General features: G+C 48.7%; 6 protein-coding genes across 6 annotated transcripts; 4 read left to right on the top strand and 2 right to left on the bottom strand.

Moving 5' to 3' along the window:
- Window positions 1-78: 78 nt before the first annotated feature.
- On the top strand, window positions 79-1,714 carry N7458_007301 (ribose phosphate diphosphokinase subunit PRS1; the record flags this gene model as incomplete). The annotated part of the gene is made up of 4 exons (XM_056910683.1): window positions 79-337; window positions 418-427; window positions 490-610; window positions 674-1,714. 4 exons carry the CDS (start codon window positions 79-81, stop codon window positions 1,712-1,714), a joined length of 1,431 nt encoding a protein of 476 aa, XP_056763509.1.
- Window positions 1,715-6,366: 4,652 nt separating this feature from the next.
- On the top strand, window positions 6,367-6,618 carry N7458_007302 (uncharacterized protein; the record flags this gene model as incomplete). The annotated part of the gene is made up of 2 exons (XM_056910684.1): window positions 6,367-6,424; window positions 6,461-6,618. 2 exons carry the CDS (start codon window positions 6,367-6,369, stop codon window positions 6,616-6,618), a joined length of 216 nt encoding a protein of 71 aa, XP_056763510.1.
- A 1,986-nt stretch (window positions 6,619-8,604) lies between these two features.
- Window positions 8,605-11,560, bottom strand: pldA (uncharacterized protein; the record flags this gene model as incomplete). Its single annotated transcript, XM_056910685.1, has 6 exons — window positions 8,605-8,619; window positions 8,711-9,259; window positions 9,368-9,828; window positions 9,880-10,140; window positions 10,200-10,821; window positions 10,877-11,560. The coding sequence occupies 6 exons, from the start codon at window positions 11,558-11,560 to the stop codon at window positions 8,605-8,607; spliced, it is 2,592 nt and encodes an 863-aa protein (XP_056763511.1).
- Window positions 11,561-12,863: 1,303 nt separating this feature from the next.
- On the top strand, window positions 12,864-14,195 carry N7458_007304 (uncharacterized protein; the record flags this gene model as incomplete). Its single annotated transcript, XM_056910686.1, has 1 exon — window positions 12,864-14,195. One exon carries the CDS (start codon window positions 12,864-12,866, stop codon window positions 14,193-14,195), a length of 1,332 nt encoding a protein of 443 aa, XP_056763512.1.
- Window positions 14,196-15,831: 1,636 nt separating this feature from the next.
- N7458_007305 (RFX family transcription factor) lies at window positions 15,832-18,653 on the top strand (the record flags this gene model as incomplete). Its single annotated transcript, XM_056910687.1, is given in 5 exon segments — window positions 15,832-15,847; window positions 15,922-16,633; window positions 16,714-17,034; window positions 17,086-18,244; window positions 18,255-18,653. 5 exon segments carry the CDS (start codon window positions 15,832-15,834, stop codon window positions 18,651-18,653), a joined length of 2,607 nt encoding a protein of 868 aa, XP_056763513.1.
- Window positions 18,654-19,412: 759 nt separating this feature from the next.
- On the bottom strand, window positions 19,413-21,283 carry N7458_007306 (uncharacterized protein; the record flags this gene model as incomplete). The annotated part of the gene is made up of 8 exons (XM_056910688.1): window positions 19,413-19,678; window positions 19,727-19,756; window positions 19,807-19,921; window positions 19,976-20,063; window positions 20,118-20,382; window positions 20,442-20,796; window positions 20,861-20,949; window positions 21,025-21,283. The coding sequence occupies 8 exons, from the start codon at window positions 21,281-21,283 to the stop codon at window positions 19,413-19,415; spliced, it is 1,467 nt and encodes a 488-aa protein (XP_056763514.1).
- Between the last annotated feature and the right edge of the window lie 1,331 nt (window positions 21,284-22,614).

The raw sequence follows: 22,614 nt of genomic DNA on the forward strand, positions 1-22,614 counted from the left end.
TCTTCTTCTTCTTCTTCTTCCTCCCCTCGTCTTCTCCTTCTCTTCTCCTTCAATTTTCCACCTTCCAAAAGATCAGCCATGCGGGGTGTGCAGATCTTCTCGGGGAATTCCCATCCCGCCCTTACAGAGACCATCTGTGAGCGGTTGGGAACCTCGCCTGCTCCGGCAGACCTCGGGAAATTCGCCAATGGCGAGACCAGCGTGAACATCGGCGTCTCGGTCCGCAACCAAGATGTCTACATTGTTCAGAGTGGCAGCAGCAAGATTAATGACAGTGTCATGGAGCTGCTGATTATGATCTCGGCGTGCAAAGGTGGTTCGGCCAAGTCGATTACTGGTATGTCCTCGCTGTTCTCTCAAGGTTGGAAGCTTTGAAAATAAGAGAGATGGGACTGACGTATTTCTTCTTTCATCCAGCGGTCATGCCGTATGCTGCCTGTTCTGTTTGAATACTTCATAAGTGAACATTGGATGCTGACCCCTGACGAGATACTTCCCATACTCCCGTCAATCCAAGAAGAAGAGCCATCGTGGTGCCATCACCGCCCGGATGCTCGCCAACCTGCTCTCCATCGCCGGTGTGGACCATGTGATCACCATGGACCTGCACGTACGTTGCTGCCCTTGACGTTGCAAATGCACCCTTCTCGATGTTGATTGGGTTTTTCAATAGGCATCCCAGATGCAAGGCTTCTTTGGCAAGCCCGTCGACAACCTCTTCGCCGAACCGTTCATTGCCCGCTGGATCCGGATGAATGTGCCAGGATGGAGGGACGCAGTGGTGGTGAGCAAGAATGCCGGCGGTACCAAGCGGGTCACATCGTTGGCGGATACCCTCAAATTGAACTTTGGCATCGTGACTACCGATCGGCGTCGCCCAAAGGTTCCCATCAACACGATGTCCGATAGCACGGTCTTCTTCGATGCCGTTGAGGATGAGGGACGATTTTCGAAGGAGGCGCAGCCTTTCGAACTTCGTCTCCATCGTTCCCTGGCAACGCCTCCCATCCCCGAGGGGCTGGAAAACGTGGATTCTCCCCAAGACCTGCTGCGTCCGGAGACCCCTCCGGCAGCTCGTCGACCATCGGAGCTTGAGGTCGAGTACACCGATGTTCGAGTTCGAGATGTAGTCACTGGCCGTTTGGTGCAGGGCCAGCTGGTTGATGATGACTACCAAGGGTCTGAATCGCACTCTGGTGGAACCACCCCCGGGGCTGGTGGCAGTGCCATTGGCCACGGCGAAAACACCGAGGTCGTCCCCGAGACCATGTTTAATTCCATGATCTCGAGCGTTTCCTCACTGCCCCCAGACCATGCTCTGGGCGGCTCCTTTGACGCGGTTGAGTCGGATGACGAGGCCAGTGTTGTTGGTCACGACCATGAGCGGACCATCACGCTGGTCGGTGAAGTCCGGGATCGACCAGTGTTCCTCGTAGATGACATGATTGACAAGAGTGGATCGTGGATTGCCGCCGCCGAGACCGTTGTCAAGCGTGGTGGTGCGGCCAAGGTCTATTGCATTGCCACCCACGGTCTGTTCGGATCCGATTCGCTCGACCAGATGGAGGCTTGCCCTTCCATTGACCACATTGTCGTGACGAACACATTCCCGATTGAGCCGTCGATGCTCAAGCGGTCTAAGAAGCTGATCGTCATCGACGTCTCCACTCTTCTAGCTGAGAGCATTCGGCGGCATCACTACGGTGAAAGGTGAGTGCTTTCTCGTCTGCCTCGTGGCTTCAAGTACATATTGGGGATCACTAACATGAAGTTCAAAACAGCGTCTCAGCTCTTTTCCACCTTAATGACTAAATGATGACCCTTTGGGCGGATGGCTGTGACGAATTTGACTTGACATCTTTCTAGGGCGGCGTTGTTGACTGATTTGCAGACTCCGAACTCTCTGCATTCTTGCGATCTCATGGCATGATACCTACTCTTTTTTTTCTACCAAATGAAAAACGAACTCATTCGAAGAAGTCTGCCTCGCTCAGACCGAACTGTAACCTGCCATGCATCTCAACCCTCGATGAGATCATGTGTTCCTTTCTTTTTGTCTTTACTATTTTCCATCTCTTCTTTCTTATTACCCCAGCGATGCAGTCCACTCTGGGTACTGCAGGAGCATCTCGTCATCCACGAGGTGTTCTTAACGGAGCGTTGGCAGAGCAAACACCCGGTCTGGTCCTGACTGTTTCTTTCTTCTTTTTTTTTTCTAAAAAGAAGAGAAAAGCAAGAGGGATCATGCCCGACGAGGACTGAAGGCTCCGGTTTCTTGATTTGGGGGTGTTTCCAATGGAGACTCCTCGATGCCTTCTGGCGGTGAAACCGGTGCAAGAGAACCCCTCGGATATCATCGTGATTGTAGTCTAGCAAACAATTCTCAACCGTCGATTTATCAATGAAATCCCGTTTCTTTCCCGTCTATGGACGTGCCAGTGGCTCTTTTTGTTTTGTGGTGATCAACCGTATTCTCTTCTTTCCCGTCTTGCATCTTCTTGCCATCGTGATGGCCTCCCATCGTCAACTCGTCAAGCATCGGCTGCGGCTCCCCGTGTATTCCGTCCCCAACAGTCCGATTTGCGCGCCGAACCCCAAAATAAGACACGAAGCCGAAATCCGTGAAGAAATTGAGTAGCGGTCTGCACGCCGAGAAAAGCAAATCAACTGCCTTTCCAGCCCACTGGTGCTGGTGGCGGCCCTGACCCTGAAAGAACATGGACATCGAAGTTGTGTCGAAGCAGCAGCAATCGACGTGTCCAGGGTCAAGGTCATGAGCTATCTTTCCCTTTTCGAGCATCCGGTGATGCTTCTCTGTTTTTCACCGTGATCTAGAAATGAAGAAAAGGTCCTGGTTCGTCCGATGGCTGGCCTGGTTTCAAATCTAAAACTCGGTCCCTCGGGTCTCTCGTCCAGTCATGCTTGACAGGCGCCCAGCCGGGACGGCGCGTGCTGAAGAGATAGGCCTCGGTGGCAAATCTGTTAAGGTTCTATTCATGTTTCCTTGAAGCACTTTTCTAGTGAAATCACTACGCAGTATCGATTGTGGTGGTACTTTGTGTAACGAAGCGGGTTCCACTACGACTCGCCTGATCGACGAGTTTTTTTTTTGGAGATATTGGCCAGACAAGTGGATGATCGGTCGTATGTTTGTAGGCTAGATGTGGGTTTGCTCTCGTACTGAGCATCCCCACTATCGGAAGTAACATATCCACAGCTACCACTCCATGGCTACTGTACAAAGCTATCGAGTTACATGGTGAACGTCGTTACATGGTTACATGGGTCCAAAGTCGCCGTACTTAGTTTGTTAGTGACAAAAATACTCGGATGCACATGTACATCCGATGAGGCTCCAGCAGTACGGTAAGCCCCCGACCATGCAGCTCGTCTAATAACAGCGCGTAAACTAAGTACGACGTCTCACCTCAGAGAAAGAGGCAAGGGTCTGCAGAAGGGACGAGGTGGATCTCAAGTGTAACCTAGTCTTCGATGTGGAAACAATGGAGGAGTATATCGTGAATTATGAATATCGTGTGCTTGCTGGACTGCTACGGCGGATTGTTAGGGGGCGATGCAATGAACAGCCGGCCCAACAATAGCGCCAGACCGCGCAGAAACAGTCCTAATTCGGTTCTCGGAATATCAAATACCTAATCGAGTCAGTCAAATTCAATTTGAAGCCTCCAAGCACTTCTCGCAAAGCATCGGTTCCGACTTGGATTTAAGATTGCAGTAGTTGCTGTAGTCCCACTTGTATTGGGTGCTATGGCCAGAACCCAACAAATGCCGGGGGTGTGCTTCCGGGCGATCGGCATGTTACAGGGATGAGGGGATTCGTCAACCAGTTCTTTTTATCATGATTGACATTAGGATGACTGCGATGATACGAACCTATCGGAGAGGATGATCAACATAAGGGTCAAATTATTCACTTGCCAAAAAGAAGAAACGCAAATATGGGCGTCGTCAACAAAGAACCCCCAACCAACCATGACACATTGAAGAGACAAAAGTACAAAGTACGTGAATAATCAGCCTGACACAAGACAAAAGGCCAGATTGTCAGAAAAATGAAGCAGTCACAAAGGTTCCTGAGACAATGCCATGTGGAGAACTCCTAGTAATAATCATAAATAATAATAATAATAATAATATAATAATAATAATAATAATAATAATCGGCCGTGGTCCAAGCGTTTGGAGACCTCTGGTTTCCCGCGTCCCAATGGCTGACTGACACTGACAGGCTCTTCTAAGCCTCTGGATTTATGAAAGTGTTTGTGATGTATCAACCTTAAAAACCGGAACAAGAGAACAAGAGTTCCGAGTCTTTGGTCAATTCCCCATTTTAGCCTTTTGTTTTGTCATTATTCCTCACCCCCTTCAGCATCTATCCACTCAGCCATTGACCACAGGTCCTACAGCCTGCAGGCCCCTCCAAAAAGTCAATTTAATTCCACCCAACATATCGACCCCCAAGCTGCTCTCTGAGTAGCGATGATCGGACCCAACCCAAATTGCTGGGATGCAACAAGACCGCGATCGGCCATGATCGGCCCTGCAAAGCGAAGTGCCTTGACCCAAATCAGCATCCCGTGCAGTAGTTGGACCACACTGACCATAGAGCTGGTGGAGATAGCAAGCAATTGACTAGTAACTACAGCGCTACTGTACGGAGTACATACTTTACCTTGTCGGTTCAAGTTTAACGCGACTAACATGATCGAGGGAGGATTAGCGGTGGATTAGCATTAATGCCAGGCGCGCCGACGATCCTATCCGCATAGTTCCAGGCCCAGCTGGTGGTTCAGGCGCGTCTATGATTTGACTCTTGTCCTGGGGCTTTGTGATTTGCTTTCTTTCCTGCCTTTTTCCTGTCCTCTCGGACAGGTTCCCAGGCTCCCAGCACTTTTAAATAGATCCACTTAGTAGAAGGGGCGCCTTTCTAGCAACACGAGTCGATCTTGCATGCCAAATATTAAAAAAAAGAAAGTTAATAAAAAATCAAATCAAATTCTCCCTTTGCTAATGAATGCACCCTGCCTATTTCGTAGCTTGCTACCCTGTTTACTAGTCACAGAATACAGTCATACAACCCTAGTTCCCTGTCCATTTGGTTTCCCCACCACCTCCCAACCTGGGAAGTTGGAGTTCGTCTGGAGTTTAGCCTTCCGGTCTCCCTACTGGATCCTATTCCTGGCTCGAAGCTATCTAGTCAGCTCGTCTCTGGCGTTTCCCCCTCTCTCCAATCACCTCCTATACTTTAAATGTTCCAATTGAATTTCATTAAACCTACTAAACCTGACTTAATTAAGCCACCTCTGCCCGCGCGGCCAGATCGCCTTCTACCAATTGTAACCCCTCGATGTCCATCGATCGCGATCTTAAGCCTGCCGGATCAAAAAGCCTAGGATCTGCCGCGCTTCGATGGCGCCTTCATCTAATTTTCCATGCGCCATGCAAGATGAGGTTCGTCGCTCGAGATTCACGGTAAATCAAATATAGCTCTCTTCTCTATCCATCCATCTATTCATCCATCCCACTCGGTTGCATATCCCACTCGGTTGCATACCTTTCTTCCGCTTCCCCTTCCCTGACGACTGAAATCAAAAGGGCAATTTATGGATCCCTCTCTCCACAACAATAATAATTATACAGCCCTGGACCTTTGACCTATTCTGGTACTTGACCCTGACGATTGTCACAAAATTCGCATCCGGATACGTGCGTCATCGACGGCATTGTGCAGACCCTCAGAGCCATTGAAGTCTTTAGTTTGCGACTGGCTTGCTCGAGGATCTGAATCTGGATCTCTGACCCATGCTCAAAGCTGGAAAGTTGATACAGAGCAAGCACTTCTTCGACACTATATAATGGACCTAGGTCCAGCAGTTTTGAAGCTCTTCATCTTTTCCATCAAATCGTCTCTCTCGCACCTTCCTCCTCTTCTTGTCCTGCCATCGAGTTCTCACATCCTCGATTTCACGGTACACAGCTTTCCTCCCTTGATCAAATCTTGAACAAATCTGCCGTTCTACCTCCCCTTCCTACATCCCCGGTCTAGACCCGTGGAACCACTTTCCGGTGATCGACGCCAGCTTCCATTCCCTCGGGCCTTGATCATTCACCTAGTCTGGTAGGTGACAGACTCTCGGGTCTCCAACCGTGAAGGTACGCCGAGCTAATCGTATCCCAGCAGAGGCTCTTACATATAAAACCGACGTTCATCTCGATCGACAACAAAACAACAATGGCAAACCAGTGCTCCGGTCATAAATTCGCCATTGTCCAGGCCACCAATGGCAACATCCTGACGTGGCGTTGCTCTGATTGCAACTCGGGCCCCTTTGTGGCTATCTGGCGATGCAAGATCTGTGGACACTGTCGCTGCAACAGCTGCCACAACGCCAAGTCATAGTTTGTAAGTTGGGCTTCCTTCAGCTCGTTTCAGTTTCAGCTTGTGCAACAGAGAACCCGTCGGTACCATCCTACTGCTTCCGCAAGACAATGTTGACCATATTGGCTGAGATTATCATCTCCTGTGTTGCTCGCTGGCTGACCCTCGCCTTGCCTCTCGAGCAGACATCTCACAATCGCCTCAAGTCTCTCGCATGAAACCCGAGCAAGGGTATCCTAACCTGCTCCATGCAATAATTTCCAATCTTCAATCTTCAGAGCGCGCATGCTTCTTGATCAGCGCAAATTCGGCCCTTCCGTTTTGATTTTCTGCCTGGCTTGAGTTTCTTCCCTTTCTCCCTGGCTGCGTTATTGGCGACATCATGGGCTCTGCATTTGATCGGTTCCCTCAAAAAGATTGTTTTCCTTTTCCATCTTTTTACAAAAGTTTCCATGTGTGGGATTTTTGCATCCGGACGGAGTTTTTTTCCTTCCTTTCTCATTTATTTCCCTTCTGCAGCTTTAGCTTTAGATGTGGCTAGGTTCTTGGTACTTGAGCTTTTCACCCCCCTTTCTTGCGGTCGTGAATTTTATGTGGAGAGATTGGGTCTGGACAAGCACCATGGGCGTCGGAGATAGTTACAGTAGTAACTCCATTTCTGGCTGCGAGCATTTGCATTCTGGTGGTCGATAATTTGCAGATTTGAATCGAAGAACCAATTTCCACTCTCTTCAAACTCCACTATCGGGATACGATACTGTAGGATCGGACATGCCGAGAAATAGAAATATCACAAGTCAGAAAGAGTACTGAGAATTGAGTAGAATTAGGCGAAGTACAGGAAACCCAACGATCCCATCCAGGGCGCGTGAAAATAGGCGGGCGATTAACCAGCCCCACTATGATAATCTTGCCAGAACTGGATTGAGATGGAGTGCATCGCCTACGCAATTGCCCATATCTATCTACTTCGATAATCAAGTAGTTCACTCTAAGTATTTGGTCGCATCCTTACATTGAAAAGAGTTTCATGCAGGGTCTCTCCTTGTCGTCCAATTCGCCCTTGTACGACGGAATGCATCTTCACAGACCTCCCGACACGAACATCTTAAATTCCCTTGGCACATTCCTAAGGAGAACAAGAAAAAACACATCAGAGATCAGAACCACTCGGGTCATCTTGCCAGCAATTTGAACCGACTACGACAGTCTTCATTGGCGATCGGAATTAGGGGGGGCAGGGAACTAAAGCCAAGTTGCCGACCATTCATCAAAAAGATGAAGACTTGAAGAGGATGATCCCATCAATACAGACTTCCGGAGAAGACTTCCTTCAAACGGAGTGGCTTGTTTCTCACTAGAAGGAAAAAAAGTGATCCATCATGTAGGTGGCTGTATACGGGTGTTTTCAGCTACCGAAATACTCCGTAGCGAGGCGCTACCGCCAAATGCGAGAGGACTAGATCAGGAAAGGACTTTGTAGCTCAGAATTATTATTGACGGGGGGAAATTGAACAAAGCGTAATAAGGATTTCCAGGGGTTTGGGTCCGCCAACTCTATTGTCAGTTCTCCACTTATGAGCACAGACAAAGGAGACTGGAGAGAAGGAGAAAGGAGCAAAAAAAAAAAAAGAAAAAGAAAAAAAAAGCACCACGCAAGGACCAGTTGATGGTACGAGATCCTCCTTCTTGCGGTGGAGAGTCATGGTGGGTCGAGTTCAAAAGTACTGTACGCTACGGCAGGTCTGAGACTACTGTATAAATAAAATAGGTTTAGGCTATGCCGGTAGTGTTCATGTGTGTGGTTATGCCCAGCCAAATGGCTGAATGGCTAAGATTACTTTTTCCGACACGGTAGTTTGCAAATCATCGACGTGCATCGTTGAGACAAGGAGAACTGACCATGCATTATTTCCGCGGGGAGAAAGAAAAATGGAAGCGAGGTAATAGCGCCTGTGTGTAGGCCGAATTAGAAACTCATGCATAATCGCACAATGCCATTGTCAGGAGATATGATAAGAATAATGGAAATCATTTGTGATAGTAGGACAAGAAGTATGAGCGGTGAAGAGGAGAGAGAAGGGTATGGAAGAGGTTTTTGAATAACCCCTCGCTTGGCGGGGGGAGGAGTTGTCGGATATCCACAAGCATTCAGAATAATACTTGTGTAAAGTGGGAGACTGGGGCTGAAAATGGGGTCGTGACTACGTGTAGATGCTCTAGTCAAGAGTTAGCACGATGCCCAGCACCAGCTCAGCTACCTATAATGGAGGCGAGCTCCACTATAACACAACAGAACCGACCACTTACCTCCGTGATTTGATTCACTGCCAACCCAGGCTCGGCCATCTCCGCATTGCACAGAAACTCCAGCGGCAACCACACCAAGTGGCCCTTGATACGATCCAATTTCTCCCGCACTTCCTGAACCGGCAGATACGGATCAAACAGATGACCCAGCTTGTGTGACCCACGCGGACAGAAATTGTCATAATCCCCAAAGGTCTTGATATTGTCGTCTGGATCCGCACGGAACAACATCCGATACGTCTCGGTATTAACGCTAGCCTGGCCGGTCCAGGTGTTCCAGACCGCATCGCTGAGCGGATCAGTCACGAATTCATTGTGAGTATCCTCTAGGATCTCGTTGAGACAGGTATCCGGGGATCGAGCGTTCGGATGGCCTGTGGCGTCGTAGTTCTGCGCAGGCAAGAGGCCTAGGTGTTCGCGCCAGAGCTGGCGACGGAGGGTTGCGGCAAGTCGGGCGGCTCGATACGGCTTGCCGTCCATTTCGCTGTCGATGAAGTCTTGATCTTCCATCACGATGGCGAGTTCGCTATCATGGGAGCCAAGTTGGGACTGTAGCAGGATGGAAATGTCAGTATAACGAGTGTGGATAAGAGTGCGAGAGGGGAGCAGTATTGTCAAAAGCCAAATACTGTCAACCAGTTTTCAGTCAATACTTACCCGATCATTGATGTTGGCACTTCCACAAATAGCAATGCGATCGTCCACAATGCACACCTTGCCGTGTACATACAGCTCTTCCTGAACGATATTGTCCTTTTCGGCTTCAGGGTCACCCTCCCATGTCTCGTCAGACATCTTACCGCCGTCCAACATGGTAGTATGCGCCACCGAGTCTTTACTAGCGTCACCATGCTGGGCTTTGCGCTTCTCGACCTGCTCTTCAAACTTCTCCAGGTTCCTCAGATTCTGCTGTTTCTGCGAGTCATCCGCCTCATAGCTCTTCTCGTTCTTGTCACCTTCTGAGCCGACGGAAGGGTGCACACTTTCACCCATGATCGACTCGGCAATACCGCGCTGGATGTCTTGGTATGTGACACCGGCCTCTTTCTCGAGTTCTTCAAGCGCGGGTGTCTTGTTGATTCGGTCATAGGCGCGGAGTGCAAATACAAAGATGTGCTCTGAACAAACTTAGTTAGTGGAAGTAGTTAACGACTTGGTGAATGGCTTACGCTTAGGATCCACTCCCGCCTTCTCAATCTGACCCATGATCGAATGCTCGCCGCGACAGATGGACTTGTACTGGTAGTCCATGATAGCACGCGTACCCGTTGCAGCAGAATCACGCAGGTCGCCCGCAAAGCCTGGAATGGCAGGGAGAACGATGATGACACGGAACTTGCGTCCTTCCTTGCCTGCTCGAACGCAAGCATCGACAATAGCGCGACCGATGGTATTGAAGGTGGGTCGCTGCTGGTCGCCAGTAGCAGTAACTGATAAAATGTTAGCCACTCAAATACGGTCTTTGGAGAAGAAGCAAAGATAGGCGTACTGAAGAACTGATTCTCAATGTAAACAAAGTGTTCAGCATTGCGGATAATCTCGCAGTACGCATTCTGAATACTGTGCTCGTTCAGAATACCACTACTCCAATCATCACTGCTTCGAACGATCTGCGCACGAACAGACCCCTGCTGTCCACGAGGCTTGGTAGATAAAGGAGACAGTGGATGTTGAATGTACTCGCCGCAGGGGTATTTCGGCCGTTGAACAGCAACCAGATCCTCATCAGCCCCGAGTCGACCTTCCATCATAAGCCAATCCACATTATCGGCGCGCTTGTACTTGTCACGCTTGACAAAGTTCCAGCGCAGCACAAAGTGCTCTGCAATATCGTAGACGCAATCGCCAACCAAGCCCATGGCTACGTCGTGCCACGGCATGCGCCCGTAGTCAGCCTTGCTCAGCTCATTGCTCTGCCAGTCTTGGACACTTTGGAAGTCCATGATCCGGTTGTTGTTGAAGTCTTGGCCCGGGAAAATATCATCTCGCAGACCGGCTGGGTGAACATCGGCTAGAGGATGCTGGTTGGCATCCCATCGTCCGAAGCAGAGGTCAATGCCACCGATAAATGCTAGGGCATAGTCGATCACAATGAACTTCTCGTGGTGTGCCTGAATGACCGCATTAGTTTTGTAAACTCATCCTTGGATTTACAAGGGAGGTTACCCAGTAAAGAGTCATATCGGCCGCATTTTCAAAGACGTTGTGGTCTGGATGGCGCAGCACTCGAATATTACCATGACCAGGGGTACCCTCGGGACACAAGCTTTGCAACGCATGCTTGGTATGGGCTGAATTGCACGTCAACGCCTGATTGACCTCCTTGTAGACAATCACATAAATCTTAACACCAGCCTCTGCGCGACGCTTCAAGACATGGTCCAACCGCCATTCCTGGCACTTGGCGGGCGGGCGACGGAGGAACAACTCCGGTGACAACCACCAATCGGCAATGTAGATAGTCTCCGTGGCCTTGTCCAAGGCCTCGGAGACCGCCCACATATAATCCAAGGCGTCGACATACCATTTGACGCGATTGCCCTCGTGAATGGGGGCGAAGGACTGGTAGCGATGCGACTCGGCGATTGCCGAGCGCTTTTGGTCCGTCGCCTGTTCATGTGCTTCATCGTGACGGTGGTTGGGATTGACAATGTTGAAGAACTTGCCCACTTTGTGCTTCAGGTGTGTTGCCGATGCTTTGGCATCGTGGAGGTGAGAGTCTATGATCGATTTGTTAGTCCAGAACGTGGAGGAGGGGCGCAGGTTGGGGGGGAACAGAAACAGTGCAAAAGCAGGTTTCGCGGACGGGGATCCGACCTCGGAATCTCTCCTCCAAATGATCGACTTCATGTTCGAACTTTTCTTTGAATTTCTGCATGGCTATGAAATAGATGCGATTAGGCAGTTGCAACGAGAAGAAAGAAACAAAAAGAGCGGGGGAAACAATCGTCCAGTCAGCTCGACAACCAAGATCGTGCTATTTTTTTCCCTCTTGGCGGTGACATCACGGGGCCAGCCCTACTGCCTTTACGAGGACGCATTCGGATATTTTGAGACGCGCCTTTGGAGACTGTACATTGGCTAATAATACAAATAAAAAATGCATTGGCCCTGCGACACTTGGTGCCGATCTATCGGCCACCACTGATGTCAGGATATCTAGTTGTGTCCGTGGTTCCGTTCCGCCCCAGGCCACATAGGAGAATGTATTATTGCAGCTCCACTCATGCTTTTGCACCGAATGAGGCCACTCTATGGTGGCGTGTTTTTTTATTTCTTGGCAAATGAGGGGTATTTTCACGTTGTTAGTCGTAGTATCGTGAGTTGTTTCACGGTGTGTACGCAGTAACGTGGTGTGGCTGACGGGTAAGTGGGGCTTGCTTCGGCTACCATAACGGAGGCATACGGATTGGTTTGTATAGTGAAGTTTCTTTTAGAGTATATCAAACATTCTAGAGCTGATAGGTATTAGAGCATGTATACCAATCATTGCTTACCTGCCATGGATATCATACAGTGCATCAAGCTTTTCAGAACCCCGCAAGACCCAGTGGAGTCCCTCAGGATACGAAGTTGCTTGTTCTACGTTAAAGTGAAAGCATATTAGCCATCCACTATCTATTAGAGAAATCTTTAAATGCTGACATTTCTACAACACGACTATTCTATTCTGCTCCATCTCTAGGAATGTCCCGATCATATGAATAGGGATTCGCCATAGAAGAAGCTGCCTACCTAAGCAGCATATTCGCATTTGCGCGTGCTACACTGGATGATAAGACTCAAGTGATATTTGATCTGAACATATGACTCTCTGGTTTGAATAATAGCAACTGTCTAAACGAGGGTGAAAAGTGAACAAGTCTAGAAGGGATTGTGTTCTGGCGTGGCCCTCAAAAACAGTATACTGAACTCTTTGACGGGATTGGCTGGTGGTTCTCCACTTGAACTCTACTTGCCCATCTTGGCTTCCCTTTGTGGACTAGCGTCCATCACCTCGATAGAGTAATTCTCCCATCTTCAGAGGCATGTCTTCTGTCTAATTTGTAAGCTATCGGACGTTTCCTGGATCATCTCACGTCCATTTAAGATCAAATTCTCTAGCTCCAAGCATGGGCTCACTCCTGATTCACTGCTATGAACCACCGCAGCAATGGCCTCACATTTGACATTGGAATGTCCCTCGTCTCATGATATATACTTCAACCTCAAGGGAGAAGCCTTCTTTCGGCCTATGTCTGCATCGGTGATTCTTAAAAAATGTACAGACTCGGATTTCTCGCGTGCAGAGCAGGTGCAAGTTTCCCTCGTCCGTGTTCTATCGAGCAAGTCAAGTCGAGATTGCGCCAGCCGCAACAAACCTTTCTTGAAGCAAGTCTGTCGCCTACTCTCGTCGAAGGCACGACCAACACCATCCGAAACTACACAGACATGCTCGGTAATTGAGGAAATGGCACTGTGTGTCCCCAATCTTTCTACAGATAGCCAGGTGGGCTATTCACCCAACGACGGCAAAGTCTACAGGATCCTCTTCCACATGCCCATCACACCCAATATGCCAGCAAGTGCCGCCACAGACTTGGGCAATATATCATATTTCTTGGCCGCCTCCCTCAGAACATCAGAGGGTAATGTTCTTGGTACAAGTCAAGAGATCAGCTTTACGCGGCAGCTGATCCCCGACTGCAATACAGACATCCAGCATATCCGCAATTATCCAAATGGGGCAGTCGTGGCCCAGATCAATCTCTCACAGCAGATTGACTCGACGGAGAGTTCAAACATCTCCCTGGACGCAAAGATACTTCTCCGACGACCAGTTACTCCTGCTACTCGGCCAACAGAATTCAAATCTGTGGCGATACGTGGGATCCGATGGCGCGTGGAAGAGATAACCAAGCTCTTTATCCCACCAGAAGATCTTCATCAACCAGAAGATGGACAGAGCCCAGTAAACCAGTCAATTGAAAAGGAATCTACCACCCGTGAATTATTCAACGGGTTTCAAAAGGGATATTGGGTAACCTTCCAGAATCCCATCGTAAAGGGACGTCAACACCCAGAATCCAACCATGGCTCCCCGATCGAGATCAAACTTGACATCCCAATTCCCAAAGACGTGACACCTACGCCAGAGATCTCTCTATCCAACTATATTCCTGAATCCATGCCAGCACAGTCCGTACCGCCATCGATTCAAGGACAATTTCCACCCACAACGCCAGCGAGCTTGGTACTCACAGTTGAACATCGTCTGAGATTTGATCTATTGACCAGTGAAGACACTTTCGACGTCGACAATCATAACTTGGTGGATGGCAGACCGTTGCGCACTGTGTTGAATATTTCTTTCCCACTCCTTATTCTCAGACGAGCTCATGGTCGCATTGATGAGACGGTTTGTCAGGGGAATCCGCCATCTTATGATGAAGTTCCGGTTTCGCCTCCCGACTACAAAGACTTTGCACAACCTGGAAGGATCTGAGTTAACCTTGCGATGCAAACTTTAGCATTAATCAATCTTTTCCTATACGTTTGATTTGTATTTAGCTGCAGTATCCATTAACGGGGTTACTGACAAACAGTCTGTCCGGCACCTTGATAATGGTCTTGTATGGAGTACTCTCATCAACGAGGTCGCGACGCGCGATCGGCGCCAAATTTCAACATAAACTAGGTCCTTCACATAAATAAAGTACTGATGTACATACACTTCTACAAAGTTTCCCGGCGAAGTGCACTGAGTAAAAGGCGGTGTTCACGCTGCCAGCGCGTACCTAATAACAATTTTGTCGACGTGCAGCTGTGCGGCAAGGGGTCTCCAGCCTCCGCGCTGAAGGCAGGGATAATGTAAGTTCAAGGTTCGACGGGAGAAGACGGATTTTCAAGGACACTGTACCTAAATTTACGACCTTACGTTAGGCGGCTCGGCTAGATTGTGAGAAAGCGCCTTGACTAGGTCGGATATCTCTAGCCAGGAAAGGGTCCAATCCATAAACATGCTTAAGTCTAGGTCAGGGAGCCTGCGCCAGTCGCGAGGGGTGAAAACTATTCGATGTTGCTGGATTTAACTAGCGATTGGAATTTTCTATGTTATTTCAGTCTGATTAGCCATCTAGAGAGTTGGGAAATAGATACGGCGTTGCTCAAACCTAACTTAATCAATGGTACTGCTGTGTGGACACACCGATCTGTGCGAATATATCTCTTGAAAGTCCGAGTAACTCCGGGGTATGGGTGTAGAAAAGGACACGTCGAAGATCTTCATTTCAAGTAGGAATAATAGACAGCTAAACAGATCATGGAGAACACCTTGTTTCCATCAATGAAATTAGCATAAGAGATAGAATCCATTACTTTCTCAAGTACTAGTTATTCTTTTGTTTCAGTTGCATATTTACAACCCACCGGACGGGCTGGAGCGATGACGTAACCTGGACACAAGAAACTTGAACAAAACAAACGTAATGAAGAGAAAGAATGGAATGAAACGAGTAATTCACATTATATCTAAGATTCAAAGTGGCAGATCAATGGAATATTTCGAGGACTCATTGATTTGAGGCGCGTGCAAGCATGGAGATAGATCGAGACAGATTGTATAGAGATACTACCGGTCGCGATAATGAAGCAAGATTTGGTGAGTATCCCAATTCAATACTGGAGATCTAATTTTAGTTCTCTGCGCGGTTTAATTATTGCCCTTGCGACATACTCTGCCGAGTTATTTGCTTTCCTTTCCAATGTATTGTATGTTTGGTCCGCCTTTTTGTTTGTTTGCCCGGAATGCTTACCTCACCCACGTGACCCGCCTAAACAACGTTGTCTGAGGAACGGCCACTTCTGTTTATCCTCTTCGACTCGAATCTTGCACCCACGCGGCCGACTGTCTCCGTAGCCCTGCGGACTTGGGACAACTTTCTTCTGGTATTGTAGCTCTGTTGTTGCTTGCACATTGCTCGACCTTGTTCCTGGTTCGGTCGCTGGACTCGAATGGTCATCGTCGTCGTGTCCTGGCGCCCAATCCCAAGGAAAAAAACACGACCCGTGCGAGTCCTGATCATCTCCCTGGTGACGGGCCCTCCTCCACTTTTCAGGTTGACCACCGATCCCGAATCAGGATGCCTCCAGAACTAGGTGAGAATGATGCCTCGCCCGTCACATGTCCAATATATCATCAGGGCTGCTCGCTAATCATGCTCCATTCATAGTGCGGGCGCCGTCGCAAGGAAGCATCGTCTCGCAGACGACACAGCAGATGGGTCCCCATAGTCGTCCAGGGACGGCCGACCCTATGCGCGCTCGATCCGAAACCCTTTCTCGAGCTGCTCGTCGACCTCGCTCTAGAGGTTCGACTGCTAGTATTCATTCGAGCACAACACAACAAACCCAAGACCAACATCTCGATGGATTCCCTCAATTCATGCCCTCCCAGGTTGGAGGTGGCCAGCATGTCTTTGGTAATAACCCGGAAGATATGCTGATGCGGTTTGGTCATCAGCTCTCTCACCAGTCCAATGGCGCGTCGTTAGACCCAACTGTGCGGGATTCTCATGCGATGGCTTCCCGACCGGACGAGTTTCCTGCCCACGCCATGCACGCTCATAATCTCTCACACCACGGATTACCGGACATACCGCACAGTGCACTCTCTGCAGTAGCGGTGCCGCAGTATCAAGCCATGTATGATAGTGGTATTGAGAATCATCTCGCCGACCATACTATGGATGACCAAGAAGCGTCAGAAGCTGGTGGGAAGAAGAAAAGGGGATCCAGCTCCACGCTTGCAAACGATAATGAGTTGCGGAAATTGCTTCGCCAATATGAGGGCTACACTTTGAAGCAGATGGCTGCGGAGGTCATGAAACATGAAGGTGCTGGGGGCAAGGCAGAGAAGGTGAAACAAGTATTCGCCATGATCTGGTAAGGAGTCACTACATCATCTCATCTGGACTCACCATGTTTTTCATTTTGTGTGGTTCCGTCTAATTTCTTTGCCATAGGCTACGAGAAAACTGCCGGAAGAGCAATGGCTCGGTACGACGAGACCGGGTGTATTGCTGCTATGCGGAAAAGTGTGGAACGGAGCGAGTGTCGGTCCTGAATCCAGCGTCCTTTGGCAAACTTGTCCGCATCATCTTTCCCAATGTTCAGACCCGCCGCCTTGGTGTTCGTGGCGAGTCCAAATATCACTATGTCGACTTGTCAGTCATTGAGGAGAAGCAACAAAGACCTGTCCCCCTCAACCCACAAGTTGCGTTGAATCCACACCAAATTCCAGCTGGTGTTCCTGAGAGACCTGCGAGTGGCATGCGCTCAAGGAGGTACGATAAGATGTGTTCTTTCATAACTACCCGCCCTGACACTTGTTTCAGTATTAGCATTGCCCAGCCTACAGCAGACACGGCAGTCTTCCCATCACCGACAACCTCATTCGCACCCCGATTCCCCGCCAATCCTCCCACCACCAGTTGTTGCAATTGCCAAGCCCAATCCCCCTCTGGTCCTGATGCTGCTATTACGACGCAAAATGTTTCTCAGCAAGCCGGGAAGATGATCCACCAAATGCTTCAATTCCCGACAGACGAAGTCCCCAGCATCGACAATGAATCTCTTGTCCTCCCTGATATCCGCGGCTATCTTCCACTTAATACCGATCCCAAGGTTGCTGAGGCACTTGCTGCCCTCTACCGCTCACACTGTATCTCTGTGATCGATAGTTTCCGGTTCTGCAAGGAACGAAACCTCTTAAAGTACTTCTCGGCTTTCCACGGCACCTTGACTGTGCCGGTTCAAAAACTTCTTACACACCCAAACCTTGCTCCTTGGATCAAGGAATGTGATTGGTTGATGTACCAAAAGATGATTGCCTTTGTGGCCCCTCTTACGACCCAGGTGGTCCCCAAACTCGTCTTGGATGCTTTCAGCTCAATCTCGCAGCGCCTTTGCAGCCATATCGCAGAGACCTTCAAGGCCCAGCCATCGCACGTTTCTATTGCACGACTGATTCCTGCCCACATATTCTGTAATCTTCTCAAGCATATGCTTGATGTGAACCAGGCTGCCAACGCTGCTGCCGCTTGGCTCTGTCACCCTGATAATCGTAACCAGATGTGGTTCGATTTCAAGTCTCTCGTTGACCCCAAGGAAATGATCCTCAAAGCCAACATTCCCACTTGCGCCGAACAGCCTACGGAGCAAATTTTGAAACACGACGTCCGTGCACTTCTCACGCCGCTCGATGATACTGATGCATCAACCGGTCTTCCCATCTTCTCCAAACCAGATGGTCCTGAGGCGATCGAGGCCCATCAATTCCCAGTGGAGACCGCTACTGGGGAAGAGTACAACTTCCCCGACAAGTGGATTTCCTTCATCCTGAACCTACCCCTGGCTTTCTCGGACCACCGCACGCAGTGTGTAATTAAGAAGATTGACGCCCTTTGGGACTCGATTCTTCACCGCCTCACCCTTGGCGGAGCCGCAAGCTTCAGTGCATGGTGGATGACCAAGGTGTTCTTCCACGAGATGATGGTATGGCAAGCGGAAAAAGGGGGGGTTTATGAGAAATACACCTGGCTCTCTGCAGAGCATGACATTCGGCTCCGAGCAGGCCTCGATGGGGAGTTTTCAGCTAAAGCAGAATGTCATTCCTGAACCCCCTACTTTTGAGTCAGCCCGTGGCGCTCATTCGAAAACGAATACTACTGCATCCCCGGACCTTCGCGGGACACGAGATCAGACCGTTGATGCAGAAACTGATACCAAGCACGTCCCCAATGCTAAAGAGCTGGCTCTCGCAGATACGGGGTTTCAAGTCCCAAACAATGATGACAGCGCGATCGATTTGGAAGACGATCCCCTGTTGATGGCAGTGGGTAAATACGGAGATATGATGGTTTCCGACCCCGCCGATGCTGAGGGCGACGTGATCGTCATCTAGTCTTGCCCTCGACCTTTCTTGGTATATGTTCATCGTCGTTTGAACTTTGGAGTTGGAATATCCCTGTTTGGTACAGCCCCTGTTTTGTTCTCTTTTGCTTGAAGGATTCCCTATGTCCCATTGGTTGGCGGCGTTTTGAAGATTTTCTTTTTGTACTTCCATTTGTTTTTGCACGAAGAGATGAGACATGAGCATGAGACTCATGGGTGAGTCTCCCTTGCGAGACCTTGGGCAATGCCTAGAGTCTCATTATTTCCCATTTTTGATTGTCATCGATACAGCATTTTAATCGGCGTGGTGGGAACCTCTTGGCTTGGACTTGGTTCTCGCTTCGTCTGTTCCTCTTGTCCTCTACTTACTCCTGGGCCTTGTTCCTGATTTCAGGCTGTCTGTACATACGCGCATATCACGTACCGAGGTTTTCCTCGACTTCGGCATTCTTGTTAAGGGATGCTGTCATTTAATGAAGACAATCGATATTGGAACTTTGAATCCTCATAAACCGTAGATTTGTCTGCGTATCCTAATTATTGCTTTCTGAATTGATAGTAGTGATCCTGTGAGGGGTTTTATCCCTCGTCATAACAGGGACAAGAAGAGTGAAAGAAAAAGGGAGCCTAAATCTCGACCGTTGTGCGTTCACGCTTTTGAATACAAGCCTTTTTATTTGTCTAATTCAAAATAGCACATCCTAATTTTATGATGACCCCTTGATGAAATAGACCCTCGCTCTGCTCCCCTTCGTCATCTTTAACATTGTTATTTTCCCTTGGCCTCAGGAGGATAGACAACGATACGGTCAAGATCCGCGCCCTTGTAGTCAAACCCATTAGATAACCCCCCAACCGTGATGGTGTTCTTCTTCCCCTTCTTCAGCGTTAACTGCAGTGGAGTAGAGAGGATGATGCCCTTGTGTGTATCTCTCTGGTATAGTGTTTGCACATTCGACGTGTCTCCATTGACCACGACGCTACTGATTCGCCGGAGCTGCCATGCACCACCGATTCTGTCGGGGGTTCCACCAGCTATTAAACAATTAGAATTATTCTTTGATCCCAGGGTCCTGAACTTACGTTGGTCACCGAAGCCCATATCGTCAATGTCTAATGATATTGTTAGAAATGTGCGCAGAAAATGTAGGACGAAAACATACTTTGATAGTAAAATGATACCCATTGTGGTTCTCCAGATCCCTCGATACCCTCGAACGTAACAGTGCTGTCATTTCCATATATTCCAGTGAGAATAACTCCGTCGGTGGCGAATTTCTTTGAGGCAATCAGCTGCGGAATATCCGTTGCCCAACATGTGGCTTTACTTACAGCTTCCTGCTTGTACGCATCACCGTGGGTCCTCGCGTTTCCCGCAGTGTACGTCGTACCCTTGATTGGTGTCCATTCGCCAGTCTTTCTGTAAGGTGGTCCGCATATTAGTCGAGGAAAACATATAGATGGGCGTACGTACACATCAAGATCATAAACATCATGCCAGGCCAAGTCTAGACTCTTCTGCTTCTCGTCAATCTCCATTGGCAACCAGATGTACCGACTCTCCCATATAGTATTCGAGTCCCACTGGTCGCCGATATAAAGGTATGTAGTCTTCTTGGTTCCTGGTATTCTAAGCGTGAACCCCGACTGTGAGTTAAACGTGCGCGTGTTTAACGGCGCAACAATAAACGGTTGGGACCATGGACCACTCAATGAGTCGGCGCGGAATGCCACCACGTCTGTACCATTAGCCAAAATAGTCTTACGTAGAAAGTCATAATACAAAGTAATGACTTACTATTTGGCCTGTATCCCGTCTTGTGACTCATCAGTGCCCAGTAACTTTTATCAGTCTGCACGATAGATGGTGCCTCGAGGTCAAATTTCGGGAAACGATACACGGCTCGCTCGAGTGCCGTGAGATTATCGTTTATGCTTGAGACGTACACATCTCGCCCATATAGACTATCGCCGTTGGAGTAGAGAGCATATGACTTGCCATCTTTATAGTCGGTAAACATGCCAAAGTCCTGCGACCAGTTTCCAAGCGGTGCGGTCGCGTCGACAAAAGAGTATGGCCCACCGATCGTGGAAGACACAGCATGGCCTTGGAGAAGGAGCCCGTAAGTTGAGTTGTCGGCATGCCACCACATCTTTGCAATTCACGTTAGCATCTGTTCACGCGACGATCGGACCGAGGAAGGAATATCTACACACATGGTAATCATTGGTCTCAGGGCTGTAGGCTACTTTGGGTCGTTGGATTACGTTCTTAGACGAGATGTAGGGGTGCCCATCAATTGGACCTACAGAGATAGGTTAGAATGTTGACCCATTTGATTAACCTGCCACGCAAACTAAGCCACGCAAGGATGAAATACTTAGGGCAAGACCCCCCCAAGTCCAAGTGCTCAAGTCCTCAGAACTGTAAACAGAGACTCCGCCTCCTTCTGGGTGCTCTTCGGTTTTATATTCGCCGAACCACCAAAAACGGCCAGTCTTCTGGTCAAAGGTGATTCCAGCTCCATGTGCGTTGATCAAGGTTCCGTTTGTGTCGTACCATCTACCGCCGGGCACAATATACGTGCTTTCCGCGGGGATTGCCAGAAGGCTAGCTAGTATTGCGTGCAGCACTCGCATTCTGATTGCATCGATTGTACCGATTGTTTTGAGGATGAGTCAGGTGTAGTGCCATTTCCTGAACTTGTATTTATAGCTCTCCCCACAACTGTCGGTCTATGCTATGCCGAGATCGCGGGGTACTAAATGAGATGTCAATTTCTCCGTCTTGGTAGTCTTGGCATGGGCATAAAATGAACTTTGTTCGCCAGAATTCTGATTTTAATTCAGCCGATTCAAAGGGTGGGTCATGTCTGTGCACATTAAATTGAGCATCTCCAAGTTTGGCCATACATAATTGGACACGCCGAGATTCGCCCAATGTTCAGGACGACCTCGGCCGCATTCATCCCCGAGTGTGGTTTGCAAGTGCATGTCGTCGAGATTGTCGTATATACGCAATTCTAAACAGATCTCCCTGCGTACAGTAAATTTCCGAAGATGCAATGAAACTCTACCCCGTAGTACCTCGGTCAATTCGGTTGAAGTTACGCCTTGTTTCTCGGACTGGTGGTCTACTAACTTGACAGTTCAGCCAATGACTGATGAGATTTAGGAGCTTTCATCCTTTCAATTCATGGTCGGTAGTTCATATTCTAGTGTCTGAATTCAGTCGACCTTTTCATATTACATGCTCATATATTGAAACCGTTCATCCCGTTAAGGCCATTCGCGATAATTGACCTACCGAAAGCATTTGCACACAATATTCAATGGAGCTTTATGCAAACTAATGGATGGATTTAACGTGGCGTCGAGGAACATGACAAACCAGCAAAATCCGCAATACTGACTAGTTTATGACGCCTGATTGACCGTCCCGGAAGCAAAAAGACACTGGTAGAGAAAAAGGCACCTAGTTTCATAAAACCTATATCTACCTATCTTTGCCCCTTTTACCACCTTCTTATAAGGTTATTACCAGATACTCGTAGACTGAGACACAATTTCCTATCCGCAACAGAAATCATCCGACGACAGAGACAGCGAAATCCAAAATATCCCGCAACAAGCATCATAGGAATATCATACCCATTGACCAACTCTCTCTACCGTCTTCGCTGGAGTCTTGACTTGATACTCCCCTGAAAGTCATACAATTTACCACAAGGCTCCAACAAACAACCCAAGCCCCAGCCATATGGCGGAGCCGATATCTTCCTTGACTTCATCACAAAAGCCATTCACGAATACTTGTTCACCTCAATATACCGTCGGGTCTCAATCCATCGTCAAGGCCCATTCGGACACTCATATAGAGGTCGTCTCGACAATTCACCACGCCAAAAGGCTTCGAGGTTTATATGGTCGTAAGCCTGTCGATATGATGGAATATTAGTTGCATTTTATCG

This window comes from Penicillium daleae (assembly GCF_028827525.1).
Source record: "Penicillium daleae strain IBT 16125 chromosome Unknown utg000007l_segment0_segment0, whole genome shotgun sequence".
Classification (NCBI taxonomy): domain Eukaryota; kingdom Fungi; phylum Ascomycota; class Eurotiomycetes; order Eurotiales; family Aspergillaceae; genus Penicillium; species Penicillium daleae.